This window comes from Scleropages formosus, chromosome 6 (genome assembly GCF_900964775.1).
Source record: "Scleropages formosus chromosome 6, fSclFor1.1, whole genome shotgun sequence".
Classification (NCBI taxonomy): Eukaryota; Metazoa; Chordata; class Actinopteri; order Osteoglossiformes; family Osteoglossidae; genus Scleropages; species Scleropages formosus.
The window spans coordinates 35,212,888-35,230,169 of NC_041811.1; the positions used below are offsets into that span (position 1 = coordinate 35,212,888).

Here is a 17,282-nt window from a genome sequence, read left to right on the forward strand (position 1 = left end):
GTCACACTCGGAAAATAATTATCTTAAAAAAGAGAAGAGCAAGATTTCTAATTTTTATGGCCCAAAACAGTACAAACACAGCATTAATACAACACAAGGGGGGTTTTGTTTGTGCCATTTGTGGGCAGGGCTGGAAGTTACATACTGCACACCTGCCCTTAACATCACTGGCGACTGAGCAGTGAAACACTATGGCTAATGTAGTTGTCATAGCATCAAACACCGATATAATATTTCATATGGCTAAACTAAACAACTAAATATTGATACATAAAAGGAAAATAAGGCTATACATATAACACTAATGAAAAGACAACTCATAATAAACCATTATAACTTATTATAAACATAATTACTTTCAGCTGACCCTTAATGACGGGACTTCCTACAACCCCCATCCTGGACAGTAGAAAATGGTATCTCACCTATATTTGCACATACCTCTGTGCTTCGGAGGAGAGAGAGCTGCCGCATTGTTCACATTTTGCTTAGGGTTAGATGTGGGTATTGAATGTCCGTGCTCTGTGTCTCTTGGTGCTGATGATGGAAGTCTAGGAGAGCAGATGAGCAGATGGACCCAGCTATTGTCCGATCCTCTTCCAGGCAGGGAGCTGCAGTGGATGTGGAGCCCTTCTTCAGAGCTTCATCTCTCCTTATGTTGTAAGGCTCACTTCACAGTGTGTGAGGAAGAAACACAAAAGGGTACCAAGCAACACAATAACTAGTCCAGCTGACAAAAACACTGCTGATCTTCTCAGCTGTAAGATTTGAATGCGCATCCATCATTTTCCAGCCTTTAGACGTTGCATCTCAAGAACGTAGAGAGAGCAGTCAGTGCCATGAAGGAGACGGTTGTGTGTCCACGGGACCAAGAGCCACTAACAGAGTGACATGGCTGTAAAGGCGACAGTCATTGAGTTACAGGATAGGCTGGGTCACGGGCAAGGTTCAAACACACGGTCAACTTTATTTGCTTTGGAGGTGTCCTTCAGTTGTTTTAAACTTGTAAAATTAAGTTATTCCTTACTGAACACATTTTGCAACAGTGGTTATGAAAGAAATATACCTGTAATCATTAACTGAAGCAACACAATTGCATTTCATAGAGTTTTATGAAGTTTGTCACTTATAAACATTGTCCTCTTTGACCTCAAGCAAAGAATCCATTTATAGTAATCTGGTTATTGATGAAGCAACTTTCTTTGTTTGCTGTGAAATAGGGTCAGGAAGCCCAGCTGGAGTAATAATGTCTCCCTATGATAATTTGCTTTTCATTTATGTTCATGTTTAGAGAAATGTTTATTTACACTTAGACTGAGCCTGCAAAGGTTTTCCCATAATTCATATCCATTGTCTTGTGCATTGTAACTAACCTCAGAGGGTGGACTGGTCTCCTTTTCAGGAAAGAAATAATTGTAACTTAACTGATTGGCACCGCTCAGTGAAACTGAGATAGATGCAGTCAGAGCTGTTACTTTCCACAAGACACAGCAAAACAAAGGAATAGAGAAAGACACATGTAATGCAATAAAACAATTTGCAAGCATAAAAATTGCAATCACTGGAAAATAAAATTTGCAAAGGCTCATGGGAATCAGGCACTGCAGTGGCAGATAGCAGGGTGTTAAAATGACCTGTTCCAGTTTTTCAAGTTCTTCTTACTACCACACAAAACAGGTCATCAATCAACACAAAGCACCATTAATGGGAATTTTTGTGATCAGCGTGATCGGTGAATAAGAACATAGTAGCCCTCAATTGTGCCGCCGTGACACCAGCACTCTATGTTAACAGAAGCTGATGACCTCCAGTCATGGTGAACATGCTGTGCCCACGTGAACCGGAACATCAACTTATTAGCATTTAGTGATAACGTTATAAATACCTGTAAATTTACTTAAAAATCTTTTATAATCTAGAATGCCCAGGAGGGGTGCAGATACTGGCACTTGGACCCCTGAGGTTTTTTTTTTTTCTCCCTTGCCTTTCAGTTGGGAGTTTCATGTTCCTTTCCTCTGTGGCTAGTTGGTTTACTTATTGGTTTACTTACAGCTTAAATAATTGCACATAGTTACTGTAGTAATTTTAGTAATTTAATGTATATGTAATGTTTTATTTATATTATGCCTCTGACCCTTTGTTCAGCGTGCTGCATCAGTGTGTGAGAAGAGAACGCTCTAAAAGTGAATTGAATCGAACTGAATATAGTGAATGCTTGAGTGTCATCCCTGCTTGAATGACTGATCACAATCCACAACTCAGACTTCCCAAGACTGAGATCTTTCACCTCCCAGCAGGTCCATCCACCTCTCATGAACTCCATGTCAAACTGGACACCTCCTTCATTCCTTCTGTTTTACTGGCCAAGAGCCTGTGAGTGGCAATCGACTCAAGTCTCTGATTCTCCCAACACATCGGAGCCATAACCTGATCCCGTCTCTCAGTATTTCCTCTGTCCTCTATCTGTATCTCTTTGTCTGGTGGTGAAATGCACTTTTCTTTACTCTGAGTTGTGTGTTTCTTAGTAGAACATCACCAAATCCCATTAAAGTGGACACGGTTACTTACCCTACGTCTTGAAGAAAAGTGTCTGCTATATGAATAAATGTAAATTTAATGTTAAATGAATGAGTATTCTTTTTGGGGATCAGGACAGTGTAAAAGTTATAATTGAAACTAATGGTTGTTATATCTTTGACTTAGGAGAATTTGCTTCACAAACAGCTTTTTGATAAGGTTGGCAAAGATTGCCATTATTTACTGTAACTGAAACTTCTCTCCAAAGTGACTTGCAGTGATTTATCTGCTCAAGCACTGTTTTTTCCATGGAGTAAAGAGGGGTTGGGGGGTGGACCACAGTCCTGCTCTCCGGTGGGTCTGGGGTTCGAGTCCCGCTTGGGGTGGCTTGCGATGGACTGGCATCCTGTCCTGGGTGTGTCCTCTCCCCCTCCGGCCCTACGCCCTGTGCTACCGGGTAGGCTCCGGTTCCCCGTGACCCTGTATTGGACAAGCGGTTCTGAAAAAAAAATAGGGGTTAGTACCTTGATGATATACACTATAGTAAGAAGTAAGTTTTGAACCTAGGCTCTTGATCCCCAAAGACACTGACATAAAACCACTATGGTATCTCACACACTGTTAGAGTAGTGTGTTACAGAGCTGTATAAACTGCAGACTCTATACATACAAAAAAATCTACGCCATTCTAACCCACATTAAGATTTGCCATTTTATCCGGTATGAAGCTGAACACATGCGCTGGTGAAACTAGAACAATAATTTTGGGTTGTAAGTTCCACAAAAGATTTTCCATTACAGAATTTGTAGAATGTGTTCAATAATACTTCACATTCTACACATCATGGGGTTAATTTGTTCCATGAAATTATCTGGATAATTCCCTTTGTGATGGAGTCAAATTTCCATTATTATGCATAAAAAACACCAGTTCACAGCTGAAATAATAGTACCTAAAATAAAAAAAAAAAAGAAAAAAATATATTTTTATGCAGCACAATGGCAACACCAACATATTTGTAAAAAATGATCTCCACCGTGCCTTTTAATATGGAAATTAAAATTAATATTTCACAGTTTTCATTCAACATTTACCAATATCCGCTTGTCTACTGCATGGTTATGGTTGTCTGGAGTTTCCCCTATAAGCACAGGGTGGAAAATAAGGTACACTCTGTATGGAAATATTTATAATTCACATTATATTATGAATCTTTATGATATAAACAAATGAAGTTTACGAGATGATAGCCTCTGTCTTTTACTCTGCAAAGTAGATACATGGACACACTGCTGTCAGAGATGCGGTGTAACTTTACTAACAAAGGTTTGGCCCTAGATGACCTTTATCATGAGATTAGGGCTTGATTTACATTTACATTTACATTTATTCACTTTGCAGACGCTTTGTCCAAAGTGACTTACAACGAATACTATGTAGTATTAGTAGCCCACACACCTTATTCACCAAGGTGACTACATTGCTAGATACATTACTTACAAGGGGTTACTCATCCATGCATCAGTGAAACACACTCACTCTATGACACTCACACACACCAGTATAAAGCTACTCATATTTTTTCTTAAAGGATGGGTACACATTGTCATATGCTATTTTAGCTGTTTTTCCTTGTATCGGCCCCTGTAATATGAGATGGGCGTACATCCCAGCAAAGCACAAATCACTGCAACAGATGTGTAGTGTCCTGCCAAGCTACCAGAGTTCGAGAAGAGATGTGGGAAGTTTATCATATCTTAAATTACAGGCAAAACATCAGTTTATAAAATATTAAAACTATAGGCAAGTACGTTGTAAGTTAAACTAAAACCATTATTATTTCAACTCACAAACTTACAAAAAAAAACAGTATATGTCCTCAGAATTCTGTACTTTTATTGTTCCATAACTTTTGATACATTCAAAACAATACCATTAGCCATTGGTTGTGTTACTGGAAGTTCAAAAGAATTACTGAAGACATGATACATTTGTACAATAATACTGTACTGAATTTTAGTGTTACAAAAGCCACTGGAAACACATCACTGCAGTAAATTCACATACCGATATTACACAGCTAGGAAGAGCTAAAACTATTTTCTGATAATTCAGTTTAGTTCACAAGTTAAGATAATAATGTATGGAAAATATAGCAGCACTTATATCAAGTCAGAATTGTAACTGAAGAGAGGTAATTAATGAGAACAGGCTGCAATTGCATACACTAAATAATTATTCACTGTAATATTGAAAGTCTGGAAACTATAGAATCATTTTTGGTGGTTATTTGTTTAACTCTGTTATATGTGAACCTGTTTTGAATTACTTAAAAAATTTGCAACTATTTACAATTAACTTTTTTAAATCAGTAGTGTTTTTGATAGGCACTGTTTGGGTCATTTTTACAGATCACTCTTATTCAGAATAAATTGTTCAAGTGAAATTAAGTTAATAAAATTATTTGAATTCTTCTCTCTATTGTGTATTGGAAGCATTTCAAGAGTTTTTTCCAAGAGCAAATTAAGTTCCTCTGATTGTTGTCGAGACCTTAGGCTTTTTTTGGAGGATACGGTAGTAAAGAGTAAAGACACAGAGTTGATCATCCACGTGGGTTAAAACCCAAACGTGGTAGTCTGGTACCCAGTACACATATGATGCTTCACACTGTCACTAACACTCTAAGATGATACAATGCAACCAGTGAGAAAACAAGAAGCTCTTCTATACCAGTTTCTAGTCCTATACTCATCCTACTATAGCAGAGCACAAGAAACCCTGTGTCATCAGTTATGTCTACGTTTGTAATCATAACTGTATTATAAAGAAGACTGATTCACCAGTTACTAGACCACACTAATGCATTAATTAGGCAAGTCCCTTTAACACCCATACCTTTATTAAATATTAATAAGTATTAAATATTAGTAAGTTAGGGGGTGCGGTGGTGCAGTGGGTTGGACCGCAGTCCTGCTCTCCGGTGGGTCTGGGGTTCAAGTCCCGCTTGGGGTGCCTTGCGACGGACTGGCATCCCGTCCTGGGTGTGTCCCCTCCCCCTCTGGCCTTACGCCCTGTGTTACCGGGTAGGCTCCGGTTCCCCGTGACCCCGTATGGGACAAGCGGTTCTGAAAGTGTGTGTGTGTGTGTGTGTGTGTGTATTAGTAAGTTATGATACCTGGCAATAAAATTATTTTTAACACACATATCCGAGCATTGTTGCTCCTTTATTCATATTTAATATTAAATTTACTGTTAGAAACAAAGTAAATGCTACAGTCTATTTCTTTTACTATATTTCTCCCGAATTATGATCGTGTAGGTAAATTTCCTTAGGAACAGGTGGGCCTTACTTTTAACTTGCTGTTTAAATCCATCACACGTGCACATGTGGCATATCACGGAACAATGCAAAGTGTTGGTATCTGACGGTACCTGGACTCTGCAGTTAGAGATGGGTTTTAATCGCGCTCAACCACTGAGGAATTCATATTCTCCCTGCGTGTGTAGATTTGTATAAATGAAATGGTGTGAAATGCCTAGACTCTACGGGGTTAAAAGGAATAAAATTCAAGGTGTCTTCTCATCATGCACCGAATGAACCCGAATCTTAACTTCTACATATTTAATTGTCAGTAGTGTGCTGTTATTGGTTGTTTGCACTTGGTTCGGACTCCTCTTTGCTCCCTCCTTCACTCTTTGGTGACTGTGGCATAGTGTCAGGCAGCAGGACCTCCACCGTGAAGCTGATTTTCTTGGACTGGAGGACGCTATAGGTGTTGTCAAATCGCAGCACATCTACAAAGATCGAGGACACGATTTGTTTCAGACTTTTACAAAGTCTTCATAAGGCAGACTTAAGAAAATGTTTGTGGAATATTTTCCACTGCTCAAAAAGAAAGCTCTGTGACAATCAATAAACGTTCCTTTATGAGAGTTGAAATAAATACACACACTACCCCCTCCCTCCATTCCCACCCCTTTTACTCACAGACTCCGGGGTCAGCACAGGTTAAAGAGCCGTCTTCAGGCACCAGGTGAGCATTATACCGCTGACTAGGCAGCACCTCCAACATGTCACCTGCCCGCTGCCTTGTGCCCACCTTCGTCTTCATGAAGATCCCAAAACCAATGTCTGCCCCTTGACTTGCGAACTGCCACCTAGGAACGAGGACTGTAGGTAAGCTGGAGAAAAACGTGCCTACATCTGCTTAGGACTTGGGGATATTGCTGGAAGGAAAGACTACCCAGCAAGCCACTCACCGCAGTACGCAGCCTGGGGAAATGATCTCATATTCCAGCTGGTGGGAGGACCCACGGTTGATGACAACACTTTGGTCATACTGCACTTTGACAGATTCTTGCTTGTAGTACGACTTTGGGACGACTCCTCCATACTTTATCTAGGAGCCAGAAACACCAAACACTCAAGCACTTCTCCAGTGCTGAATATAAAAGCTCCAGGTCAGGTCTGGAATATTTGAGTACGGCTTCCAGGCACTAGTTTAGGACCACCTTTCCGCCTAGTACTATAAACCACACCGATAAGGAACCTGATAACATCAATCACGATTACTATCCTTACCAATGATTTAACGTTTAAAAATTATTTGAAATTAATTTCCTGTGTCTGTGATGATTATAAAAGTGTTATACCATATAATCTGCTGGCTCTCAAGTTTCTTGCTATTGTAAGCAGTCAAAATTGAGCAAATTCTCACTATGAGACGCAATGTTTTTCTCATCATCTCTCTGTATATTCACTAAGGTAAAGTGAAAACTCTTGTGTGTTTAATGCGACCGTGGTCCTGAGTCCACGGTGCAGACCAAAAGGATTTATGAACAGTGCATAGCTTCACAACATTTTTTGATTGTGAAATCTCAGAATAAGGTTTTCATGAGTAATGTCTATGTTGAAGAGTTACAAAATTATGTCAAGTGACCGATGATTAGAAGAAATATATTTCTCTTGAACAGTAACACATGCTCTAAGTTTGCATGTTGTTAAAAAAAACTATGAAAAAAGAGGCATCTGAATTAGCAAAGTATCAGCAATATCAAGTTTTGAGAAGAAAACCCGGATGGTTGACTTCCCCAGTATCTACCTTGGACCTGCAGCTAGGGTCTCCATCTGGATCAGTGAGGATGCCCCCATAAGTCACTGGCAGCTGCTCGGGTTCAATGTACTTCCGCAAAACCTCCTGCCAGTTACCTGCAGGCAGGTGGAGAGACAGTGAACATACACATGACATGTATGACTACAGTGTTTGGTTTCCCTTTGGCCTCTAAAACCAACATGATCACAGGTGTCAATGAATTCAATGAACCCCCGCTTACCCCCCAAGATGTTGATCTTGCGACGGGTGTCTTCACACAGGAAATGCTTGACAAGGTTGTAGGCAACAGGGAAGAGCTTAGGGGCTGCCATGAAATAACAGAGAGCTCCGAGGTCACGCACATCACAAGGAAACTTTTCATCTAAGTACTAGAACTAAATATCATGGTTTGTCAAAGTGTTTGTTAGTGTACAACCTCAGGAAAAAAAATGCTAAAATTAAATCTGTCAACTTATGTACTTTCTTTATCTGAAATTTCAGCATAACAGCTCTTGGCTTTTAATATCCAATTTTCCATTGAATGAAAAATTTAGTTTAACAACCTTTATCCAAAGTGTTTGGAAAAAAAATCGACAGTCGCATGTCACATGAGTGAAGTAAAAGTGCAGTAATGTACTATAGTTGGTGCTAGTGTACCATCAGCTGTTTTCTGTTGGTTTTTTGTTTTGTGTTCACTTTTTTCACGTATTTGTTCAGCGGCAGTGCAAGAATGACTGCCAAGCTTCCTCCCTCCTCCACTCAACAGAACTCACTGTCAGCTGTTCTTCTCTTCACTCACTGAATCCAGTAACAGTTGACTATAGTAAATTGCCTTGTTTATTTGAAATTGTTGCCTTCACTTTAACATTAATTTTATTACTGAAAGTTGGAAAACTGGACTGGGATTTTTTGGAAGGCCTGGGAATGCATTATTATTTTTCCCATGTAAAATAATGGTAAATAGTCTTGCCGTATCCAGATGTTTAAAAGAAAAGGATTAATTGTGCAAATTGAGGGATTGCTGTAATTAATGTCACCCAATGGTAAAAAAACCCCTCACCTTTAATGAGGAATAGCCTCTTGAGTCCTTCAGGATAATTCTCTTCAAACATGGTAAGCACCTGCACCAGCATAGACGAAAAAGTGTACATATTTATCATAACGAGCACCGGTTCTTGCAAAGGACAGAAAGTAGCCAAAGAGGAATCTGCAAAGGCTGGGCATCAGTAAAAGGACATGAGCAAGTTGAAGAAAGTGATATGATGAGTTTGTGCTCCTCTCTTACCTCGAGTCCATACTTATGAGTTTGACAGCTCTTGAATCATGCATTGCTCTCATGCAGTACAAATAGATGTGTTGAGCTTTAAAAAGGTATGTTTATGTCCTTTAATTGCATTGTACTGGATTTCATGATGACCATATTTGGCCTCAGAACAGCACATTTTCTATCAAAGGGCGAAGGGGGTGTATGATGTCACAGGACTGGTACCTCTCCATAGGCTTCAATTGCAGGTTTCCACAGGTGTTTCAGGCCCAGGCCCTCACAGTCGTAAATCAAAGTGATGGACTCTATGTTCTTCCCCAGCTGGGAGACAGTTAGGTGGGTCATTAATTATGGTTAAGGTCTGAGACTGTTTGTTGGAAGATATTCAAAAATGGTGAGGACTAAATTGAATTCTGGAGGCAACTCAGTTCTGGGACTCTTCAGGAAATGTTTCTCAGAACAAACCTTCTTGGATTGCTTCTCACACTCCTTCCGGAGAAGCTCTGTATCTCGGATCTTGTACCTCAGGAAGTCTTGCTTGGTACAAGAGAAGAGGAGGCCCTTTGGGTCCAGAGGGCCAATCACATCGTACCAAATAGGACTCCCCTCTCGATCGTAACCGCACATACCCCCCGACAGGTACTTTTCAATAACCTGGAATTACAGCATGCACTTTGTACGAAGCCGCCATGTGCCTCTGCAGTAATAACAGTCAAATGACATGACAATTAATTTTTTGTTTCAACTGTATATCAGTATTTGAGGGACACGAAACTTTTGCGTCTATACCTCTGGTGGCTGCCAGTCGATTATAGTGTCCACTTTCATGTGTTTCCGGAACTCTGCATGCTGAATAAGAGATTACAGTTACATTTACATTTACATTCATTTATTTAGCAGACGCTTTTCCCCAAAGCGAGTTATGATGGAAACTATGTAGTGTTACCAGCCATACATCGGTGGAACACACACACGCTCTCTATCACTCACACACTATGGGGGAACCTGAACAGCATGTCTTTGGACTATTATGTACAGAAGATGACATCATTTACTTCCAAAAACCACTTCTGAGAGTCACAATGGTCCGGAGCCTATCCTATAAACACCGAGCGCAAAGCTTTAGGGGGTACACCCTGGGTAAGACACCAATCCATTGCAGGGTAGCCAAACACTTACACACTATGGACAATTTCGAGTGTCCAATTCATCGTAACTGAATATCTTTAGAATATGAGAGGAAACCCAAGGACTCAGATGAATTCCAGTCAGACTAAAAATATTTTGGGCTTATATCTGTGTTTAGAGGATTTAAAAAAAGCCAAATAGAAAATTTTACCTTTCGGAGCATTGCTTCTGCTTTTGGCACGCTGAAGCTTCTGGCTGAAAATTAAAGGAAAATACAATGAACGTTACCATTAGTTTTACTCATTTTGGTCTTACCTTCTGACATGAAACACACATCTTCCCATAGGAAGAACATTTTATGAAGGGAACCATAAAAGAAATGAATGAAAGGAATACACAAACACAATGTAAAAGGCATTGCTGCAAGCAGCCTTAGCTGAAGACATGAACCCACACATTATCCCCAGTAACCTGTGCGGACAATGAACCAAGATAAAAAATAAGTATGAGAGCCAGTCATTGTACTGAAAATCTTTTCTCAGCCACATTCTTGACTGGGCTGCTCAGATTATTTTCTGTATTATAATTGTGTAAAATCAAACAAAATTTAAAAAAAGTCCACACAACACTATGGGTGTGTAAAGATAAATAGTTGCCTTTCCCTGGTGAAACCGAAGGATTCTAGCGATGTTTCATGTTGTCCCCCACATTTGCGTAGGTCTCCATTGGATACTCTGGTTTCCTCCCACAGGCCAACAATGAGTTTGAGGTGAACTGGTGAATTTAAATTGTCATAGTGTGTGACTGTGTGTGTGTGAGACTGCTCTGCTATGGACTGATATCCTGGCTGGGTTGAACCCTGCATGGCATTGTGCCCTGTGCTTCTGGGATAGGCTCCAGACCACGGTAACCCTGCCTAAGAGGTTACTGAAAATGAGTGAGAGAGTGAGAAAAAGCAAAACTCATTGTGAGTTCTGCTTTAGTAAGGATTATTTCAGCCATCACTGCAGGTAGCAGAGCTGTGGTGGTGTGCAAAGACTGAAATAGTCGAATACTATGTGTTCACCTCATTTACACACTACTACTAAACACGCTCCCTGGGGGGGTGAAGTCACAAACTACAAACTCTGTGTAATTGAGATTAGTGGAAATGTCACCACTGGTGGTTTTCAACTATACACCACTTGACATGTCATGGAATAAAATTCACATCTCTCACACACACACACACACACACACACACACACACACACACACACACACACACACACACACACACACACACACACACTTTCTGAACCGCTTGTCCCATACGGGGTCACGGGGAACCGGAGCCTAACCCGGTAACACAGGGCGTAAGGCCGGAGGGGGAGGGGACACACCAAGGACGGGACGCCAGTCTGCCGCAAGGCACCCCAAGTGGGACTCAAACTCCAGACCCACCAGAGAGCAGGACCCGGTCCAACCCACTGCACCACTGCGCCACCACGCCCCCAAATTCACATCAATTTATTTTTATTGAGTGCTCTTCTCACACAGTGACAGAGCACTGAACAAAGGATCAGAGGCATAATACAAATAATACAAATAAAATGTTGTATTTTATTTGTTGTAATGTTACTAAAATACATTAAATTAAATTACTACAACCATGGTGATAAAGCACATGAAAATGTACTTGTCATTAGAAATGCGGACTTTTTCAAGGTCGTTTGATTATGATGGATCAACTTCTGCAGGAACTAGTTGTGGCTGTGACTCAGAACCAAAGCCTCCAAAAACCACACAACTGCCCATAAACCAGATAAATCCACTAATGTAACTAAATGAATTAATAACTCTTTCAGCACACAGGCCACACTAGAAGACCGGTAACTTCAGTCAATCAATCACACATCTCATACATGGCATTTGATGGGCAAATTTGTCAACACACAGGCTGCATTAAAATGTTTTGAGCCTTATAACTCAGTTAAATAGAACACACACACTGAAACTGCTCGTCCCAAGCAGCGTTGCAGCGAGCCGGAGCCTAACCGAGCACCACAGGGCATAAGGCTGGGGGGGGGGACAACCCCCAGGGAAGGATGCCGGTCTGTGACAACGCACCCCCAGTGGGACTCAAACCCCAGACCCACCAGAGTGCAGGACCCAGCCAAACCCACTGCACCCCTGCACCACTGGACCCTCCTATGTGTTAAATAGAAGTGAGGCTTTAAATAAAATAAAAAGAAAAAAGGGGTGCAGACCTACATCAGACTCCACTGGTCAAACACTTGATCTTTCCATCCAAAATTACCTTTGACATTCTTATCTAGAAGACAAGTCAATGACCTCAGGATGTCATATATCCAAGCGTACAAAGTCCGATGCTTTACCACTGGTGCGGCTGGACTGATTTTATTCAAGTATAGCTTGAGAAATATTTTCCTCTTAGATTTCTCAGTTTTCGGAGCATTAAAATTTCAAAACGGACATGACAGCACAGCAGATAAATTGGGTGCTTCACATCTCCTAAGCTGCTTGGTAGAGTTGGATTCCAATCCAACTCAGGGTGTCTGGAGCTCACATGTTTCTCTTTGTACTTTCACCCCCAGACATGCATGCAACAAGACACTGGTAATCCACTTTCATTCCTCCTTTGCCTAGAAAACCACACAAATGATTACCAAGAGGTTGATTTGACTGGCTGGCACTTCTATGTTTGCTTAACTTAGAACTGGAGGCTTTCTAAGACATACCAATCTAGGCTCAGGAAAAGACAGTTCATCACCCATAACAACACCTGGAACAATACCTCTGATAAGACTTCCCTGGATGAGATAAGGGTGTATAAACTAATATGTCTTTATTATGCTAAATCTATGTAGATAAACATGAAGCACAACAATGATAAAGCATTTTCATGGTTAAAACTACTGAGCTTTAGTCTCTTCCAAGATACAGACCTTTCTTTACTTTGATTTTTGATGATTTGATATTGACTAGTCTGAGGATGGTTGGGACCTCTAAAGCTCCATTCCTTCATCAGGCCAAGAGAAGCCACCCATCCGTCTCTGTACATCATTAAACTGGTTCCTGCTTTTTGTGGTTGCTATTATTGAGCGGTCAAGGGGTGCGGTGGTGCGGTGGCGCAGTAGGTTGGACCACAGTCCTGCTCTCCAGTGGGTCTGGGGTTCGAGTCCTGCTTGGGGTGCCCTGTGGCGGACTGGCGTCCCGTCCTGGGTGTGTCCCCTCCCCCTCCGGCCTTACGCCCTGTGTTACCGGGTTAGGCTCCGGTTCCCCGTGACCCCATATGGGATAAGCGGTTCTGAAACTGTGTGTGTGTAATATTAGCTCCTTAGCGTTAGAGCGTATTATTTTCAAAAAAGCAGCTTGATTCATACTCTTGTTCACCTCCATCTCCTCAAACTCATTTTTTTAAACCTGCAGTTGTGATCAAAGATTTTTTAATTTTTTTTTGCCATAAAATGCATAAATGTGATTCTTAGGTGGCTTTCCTGTATTTGTGAACCAGACACTGCGCAGCAGCTCTGACAGCTGTTTCAGATTTTAGACTATACAAAAGAAACCACTCAAATGAAATTCAGACTGAAAGAAGAGTGCAAAAGGTGAACTCATGTATATAAACCATCTGTCTCTGGGTGAGCAGCACTACGGAGAAAAAGCAGGTGAGCCTACAGTTCTCAGAAGCTCCACATAAATGTTTGTGCTATTGATTATCAGATATTCTCAGAAATCTCTTACTGGGTTAGTTGAGGAATTAGTTTCCACCAGGTCAATGATGTAGCTTCACATACATGAGAATAAGATTTTTCATAAATGGTTTTCTTACAGACAGTTTTCAAGAAGACATTTTAAAAATAAATTAGGACTGTGTTCAGGTCTAGGAAAAGTACCAAATTAGCCTGACAACCAAGAGGTATGGAAACAGTAAGTATGTACTATCCAATCCAGTCCAGTCCAGTCTATTCCACACGCCATCTGAACCACTTGTCCCATACGGGGTCGGGGAAGCTGGAGCCTAACCCAGCAACCCAGGGCGTAAGGGACACACCCAGGACGGGACACCCTTCCGTCGCAAGGCACCTCCAGCAGGACTCAAACCCCAGACCCACAGGAGAGCAGGACCTGGTTCAACCCACTGCGCCACCGCCCCCAGTCCAGTCCAGTCCAGTTCAGTTCAGTCCAGTTCAGCTCAGTTCAGCTCAGTTCAGCTCAGTTCAGTTCAATTTTAGTAACTGCTTGTTCTGAGCAGGGTCAAAGTGATCCAGAATCTATTACAGAAGCATTGACCATAAGACAAAGAAGGAGATGTGTAATAGCACTGTAAAAATGAAAAGTGAAGTGAAAACTACCATAAAGTGCAACTATCACATATTCTGTGGAAGTGGGGATCATTAGATTGTGTTAAGAAGACTGGCTGGGGAATAAATTTTAGGAAAGACTATCTTCTGTGCAATGCATTAGGAATGCACATCTTCAAGACCTGAAGTTGAAAGTCCATAGTTAGACAACAATTTGAACTTATTTAACATCCAACGTGGGTTGCAAACATTAATTTCAAAGCACATACCACAACATTTCATTTAACATCAGCTTTTATGTAGTCTCACCTCTGAGCCAGCGAAGAAGGAAATGGTCATGCTGAGCGGGAAGAGAGGGTAAAATATCCTGAACTGTCTCTCGAAACTAGCAACGAAAAAAAAAACATTCAAAAGAAAGGAAAACTGAATGAAAACAAAATGTTTTTGAGGCAGATTTAGACATTTACATTTACATTTATTCATTTAGTAAATGCTTTTCTCCAGAGTGATGTATATCTCAGTAAAAATACAATTTGTACATTACATTAGGAGAAACCTGAAGCACCAAGAAATTATTTAATGAGAAATAACAACAACAAAAATAATAATACACACACACATTTTCGGAACCGCTTGTCCCATACGGGGTCGCGGGGAACCGGAGCCTAACCCGGTAACACAGGGCGTAAGGCCGGAGGGGGAGAGGACACACCCAGGGAAGGACGCCAGTCCGCCACAAGGCACCCCAAGCGGGACTCGAACCCCAGACCCACTGGAGAGCAGAACCCGGGCCAACCCACTGTGCCACCGCACCCCCCTTATAATCATAATAATAATAATAATAATAATAATAATAATAATAAGAATAATAATAATTTACATTGACATGACATAGTGACCCCACCTAACATGCCCTTGAAGTACATACAATAGACTTCCAGTTCTTTAGTTTTTACACAGATGCTTTCACTATTGTGGGCTGGATCTATTCCTGGGGAACCAGGTGTATAACAACTTGCCAAATTTTGGAGGGCCAAAAAATATTACCTATAACACCCAGAGGAGTTACACAAGTTAAACCTGTGGGACTTTTGGGGGGGGGGGCACTGTTCTGCCCCCCCATGTCAGCAACACAACCCTTCTGCTCAACATACAGAAACACACATGAACTGTACAAACACACAGTAATGCCCAGCTTTTTTAAAACTGCCTTTCTAACCCTATAAGGCAAACATTTAAAAATGTTTACTTTAGGTGGATTTTGAACTTCGAACGAAAATCTCACAGCACAAGGGAACGTGAACAGTGTCTGAATACAATTTTATTTCTGGTTTATAAACTGTACAGAATACTTTGGATGCTCTTACATAAAGATACATAAACACCATGATGAGAATAACTTTTGACAAGATATGTACATAATTATACGTATATATAAGTATTTACTAGGACTTTTTTTGTTGAAATAAATACACACACACACACACACACACACATTTTCAGAACCGCTTGTCCCTTACGGGGTCACGGGGAACCGGAGCCTACCCGGCAACACAGGGCGTAAGGCCAGAGGGGGAAGGGGACACACCCAGGACGGGACGCCAGTCCGCCGCAAGGCACCCCAAGCGGGACTTGAACCCCAGACCCACCGGAGAACAGGACTGCGGTCCAACCCACTGCGCCACCGCACCCTTGAAATAAATAACTCATTTAAAAAAAAAGGTCATTTAAAGTTACGACTCACACCTGCTGCACTGTCAGTAATAGAAACAGAGTTTGAAAGTGTTTCAACAAAAGATACCAAAATAGAATTTTGATACAATTTTTTAATTCGTCAGACTAAGATGCACCCAAGACCATAGTAGGAATGTAACATATTCTATAATAATATAGTTTCAGTAAATCCCAGTAAAACATGCTGAACACGCAAGGACGCGCAGGAGTTGGACGGGGAATTCACCTGCTGCAGCGCTTCTACCTGCTTCGGGCTCAGGTCTCCCACACGACCGCTCATGGCTCCCTCGGGCGCGCAAACCTGTGTCTCTCAGCGAGGCTGTTCCCTGAGCGCCCTTTATAACGAGGGTGGCGCTGTTTCCCCGCATTGAGTACCACTGCGAGGCTGTTCCCTGAGCGCCCATTATAACGAGGGTGGCGCTGTTTCCCCACATTGAGTACCACTGCGAGGCTGTTCCCTGAGCGCCCATTATAACGAGGGTGGCGCTGTTTCCCCACATTGAGTACCACTGCTCGTCTTCTGATAGTTCAAGTTCAAGTATCATGAAATTCTTTTGCTGAATGCTTCTCCACAAACTATGGACAGGACAAAGACAATAGAAATACTGTGCAAAACAAAGCAATGACAATGGCAATGACAGTGAGTAAAATAATGCAAATAGCAATAACAATAAATAACAGTAACGTAGTAACAATAATACTAGTAGACAGCCAGAGAACTCAGAATGTGAGAATGAGAATGCTTAAAGTGACTATTTGATTTGCTAATGTGGTTGGGTGGAGCAGTCCAACTCTAGTTACTAAAGGTGGCACGTTGGCGAGTGTTGTATACTCTTATAGCAGTGGGGTAAAAGCTGTTTCTGTACCTAGCGGTGCGGGTTTGAATAGACCTAAGCCATTTTGCAGATGGCAGAGAAGAGAAAAGTGCCCGTGTGGAGTGATTATGACCTTTCGTGATGCGCATCGTCTTTCTGAGGAAGGGTGTGGTGTAGGTGTCCTTTACTACTGGTAGCTGTGTGCCGATGATTTCCTGAGCCGTTTTGACCACCCTCTGTAGGGCTTTCTTGTCCTGTATGGAGCAGCTGCAACCCCAGGATGTAATACACTCTGTGAGGACGGACTCCACAGCACACCTCTAGAAAGTGGTGAGGACTGTAGTGGACATCCTGGCTTTCTTCAGACGCCTGAGGAAGTGGAGGCGTTGATGGGCCTTTTTGATAGTCGATGCTGTGTGCTCA

The 17,282-nt window shown here is 41.5% G+C and overlaps 1 protein-coding gene across 2 annotated transcripts; it reads right to left on the minus strand.

Moving 5' to 3' along the window:
* Positions 1-5,658: 5,658 nt before the first annotated feature.
* On the minus strand, positions 5,659-16,342 carry LOC108933845 (SEC14-like protein 2). Of its 2 annotated transcripts, none has more exons than XM_018751219.2 (12): positions 16,289-16,342; positions 14,620-14,695; positions 10,215-10,258; positions 9,665-9,724; positions 9,341-9,529; positions 9,101-9,196; positions 8,672-8,732; positions 7,853-7,936; positions 7,621-7,727; positions 6,779-6,918; positions 6,507-6,676; positions 5,659-6,313 (listed from the first exon to the last, which is right to left on the minus strand). In XM_018751219.2, the coding sequence occupies exons 1-12, from the start codon at positions 16,322-16,324 to the stop codon at positions 6,162-6,164; spliced, it is 1,215 nt and encodes a 404-aa protein (XP_018606735.1). In that variant the 5' UTR covers positions 16,325-16,342; the 3' UTR covers positions 5,659-6,161. The 2 variants fall into 2 exon arrangements, with proteins under 2 accessions (XP_018606735.1, XP_018606728.1); XM_018751212.2 differs by having other exon boundaries at positions 16,271-16,342.
* Positions 16,343-17,282: the final 940 nt, after the last annotated feature.

Excerpts from the sequence above, each read along its gene's own strand:
- LOC108933845 (XM_018751212.2), bottom strand. The coding sequence starts at position 16,324 with ATGAGCGGTCGTGTGGGAGACCTGAGCCCGAAGCAGGTAGAAGCGCTG. Across the intron at positions 7,728-7,852 it reads CAAGATCAACATCTTGGGGG|GTAACTGGCAGGAGGTTTTG; the intron begins GTAAGCGGGGGT and ends ACCTGCCTGCAG. Across the intron at positions 6,919-7,620 it reads ACCCTAGCTGCAGGTCCAAG|ATAAAGTATGGAGGAGTCGT; the intron begins GTAGATACTGGG and ends TCTGGCTCCTAG.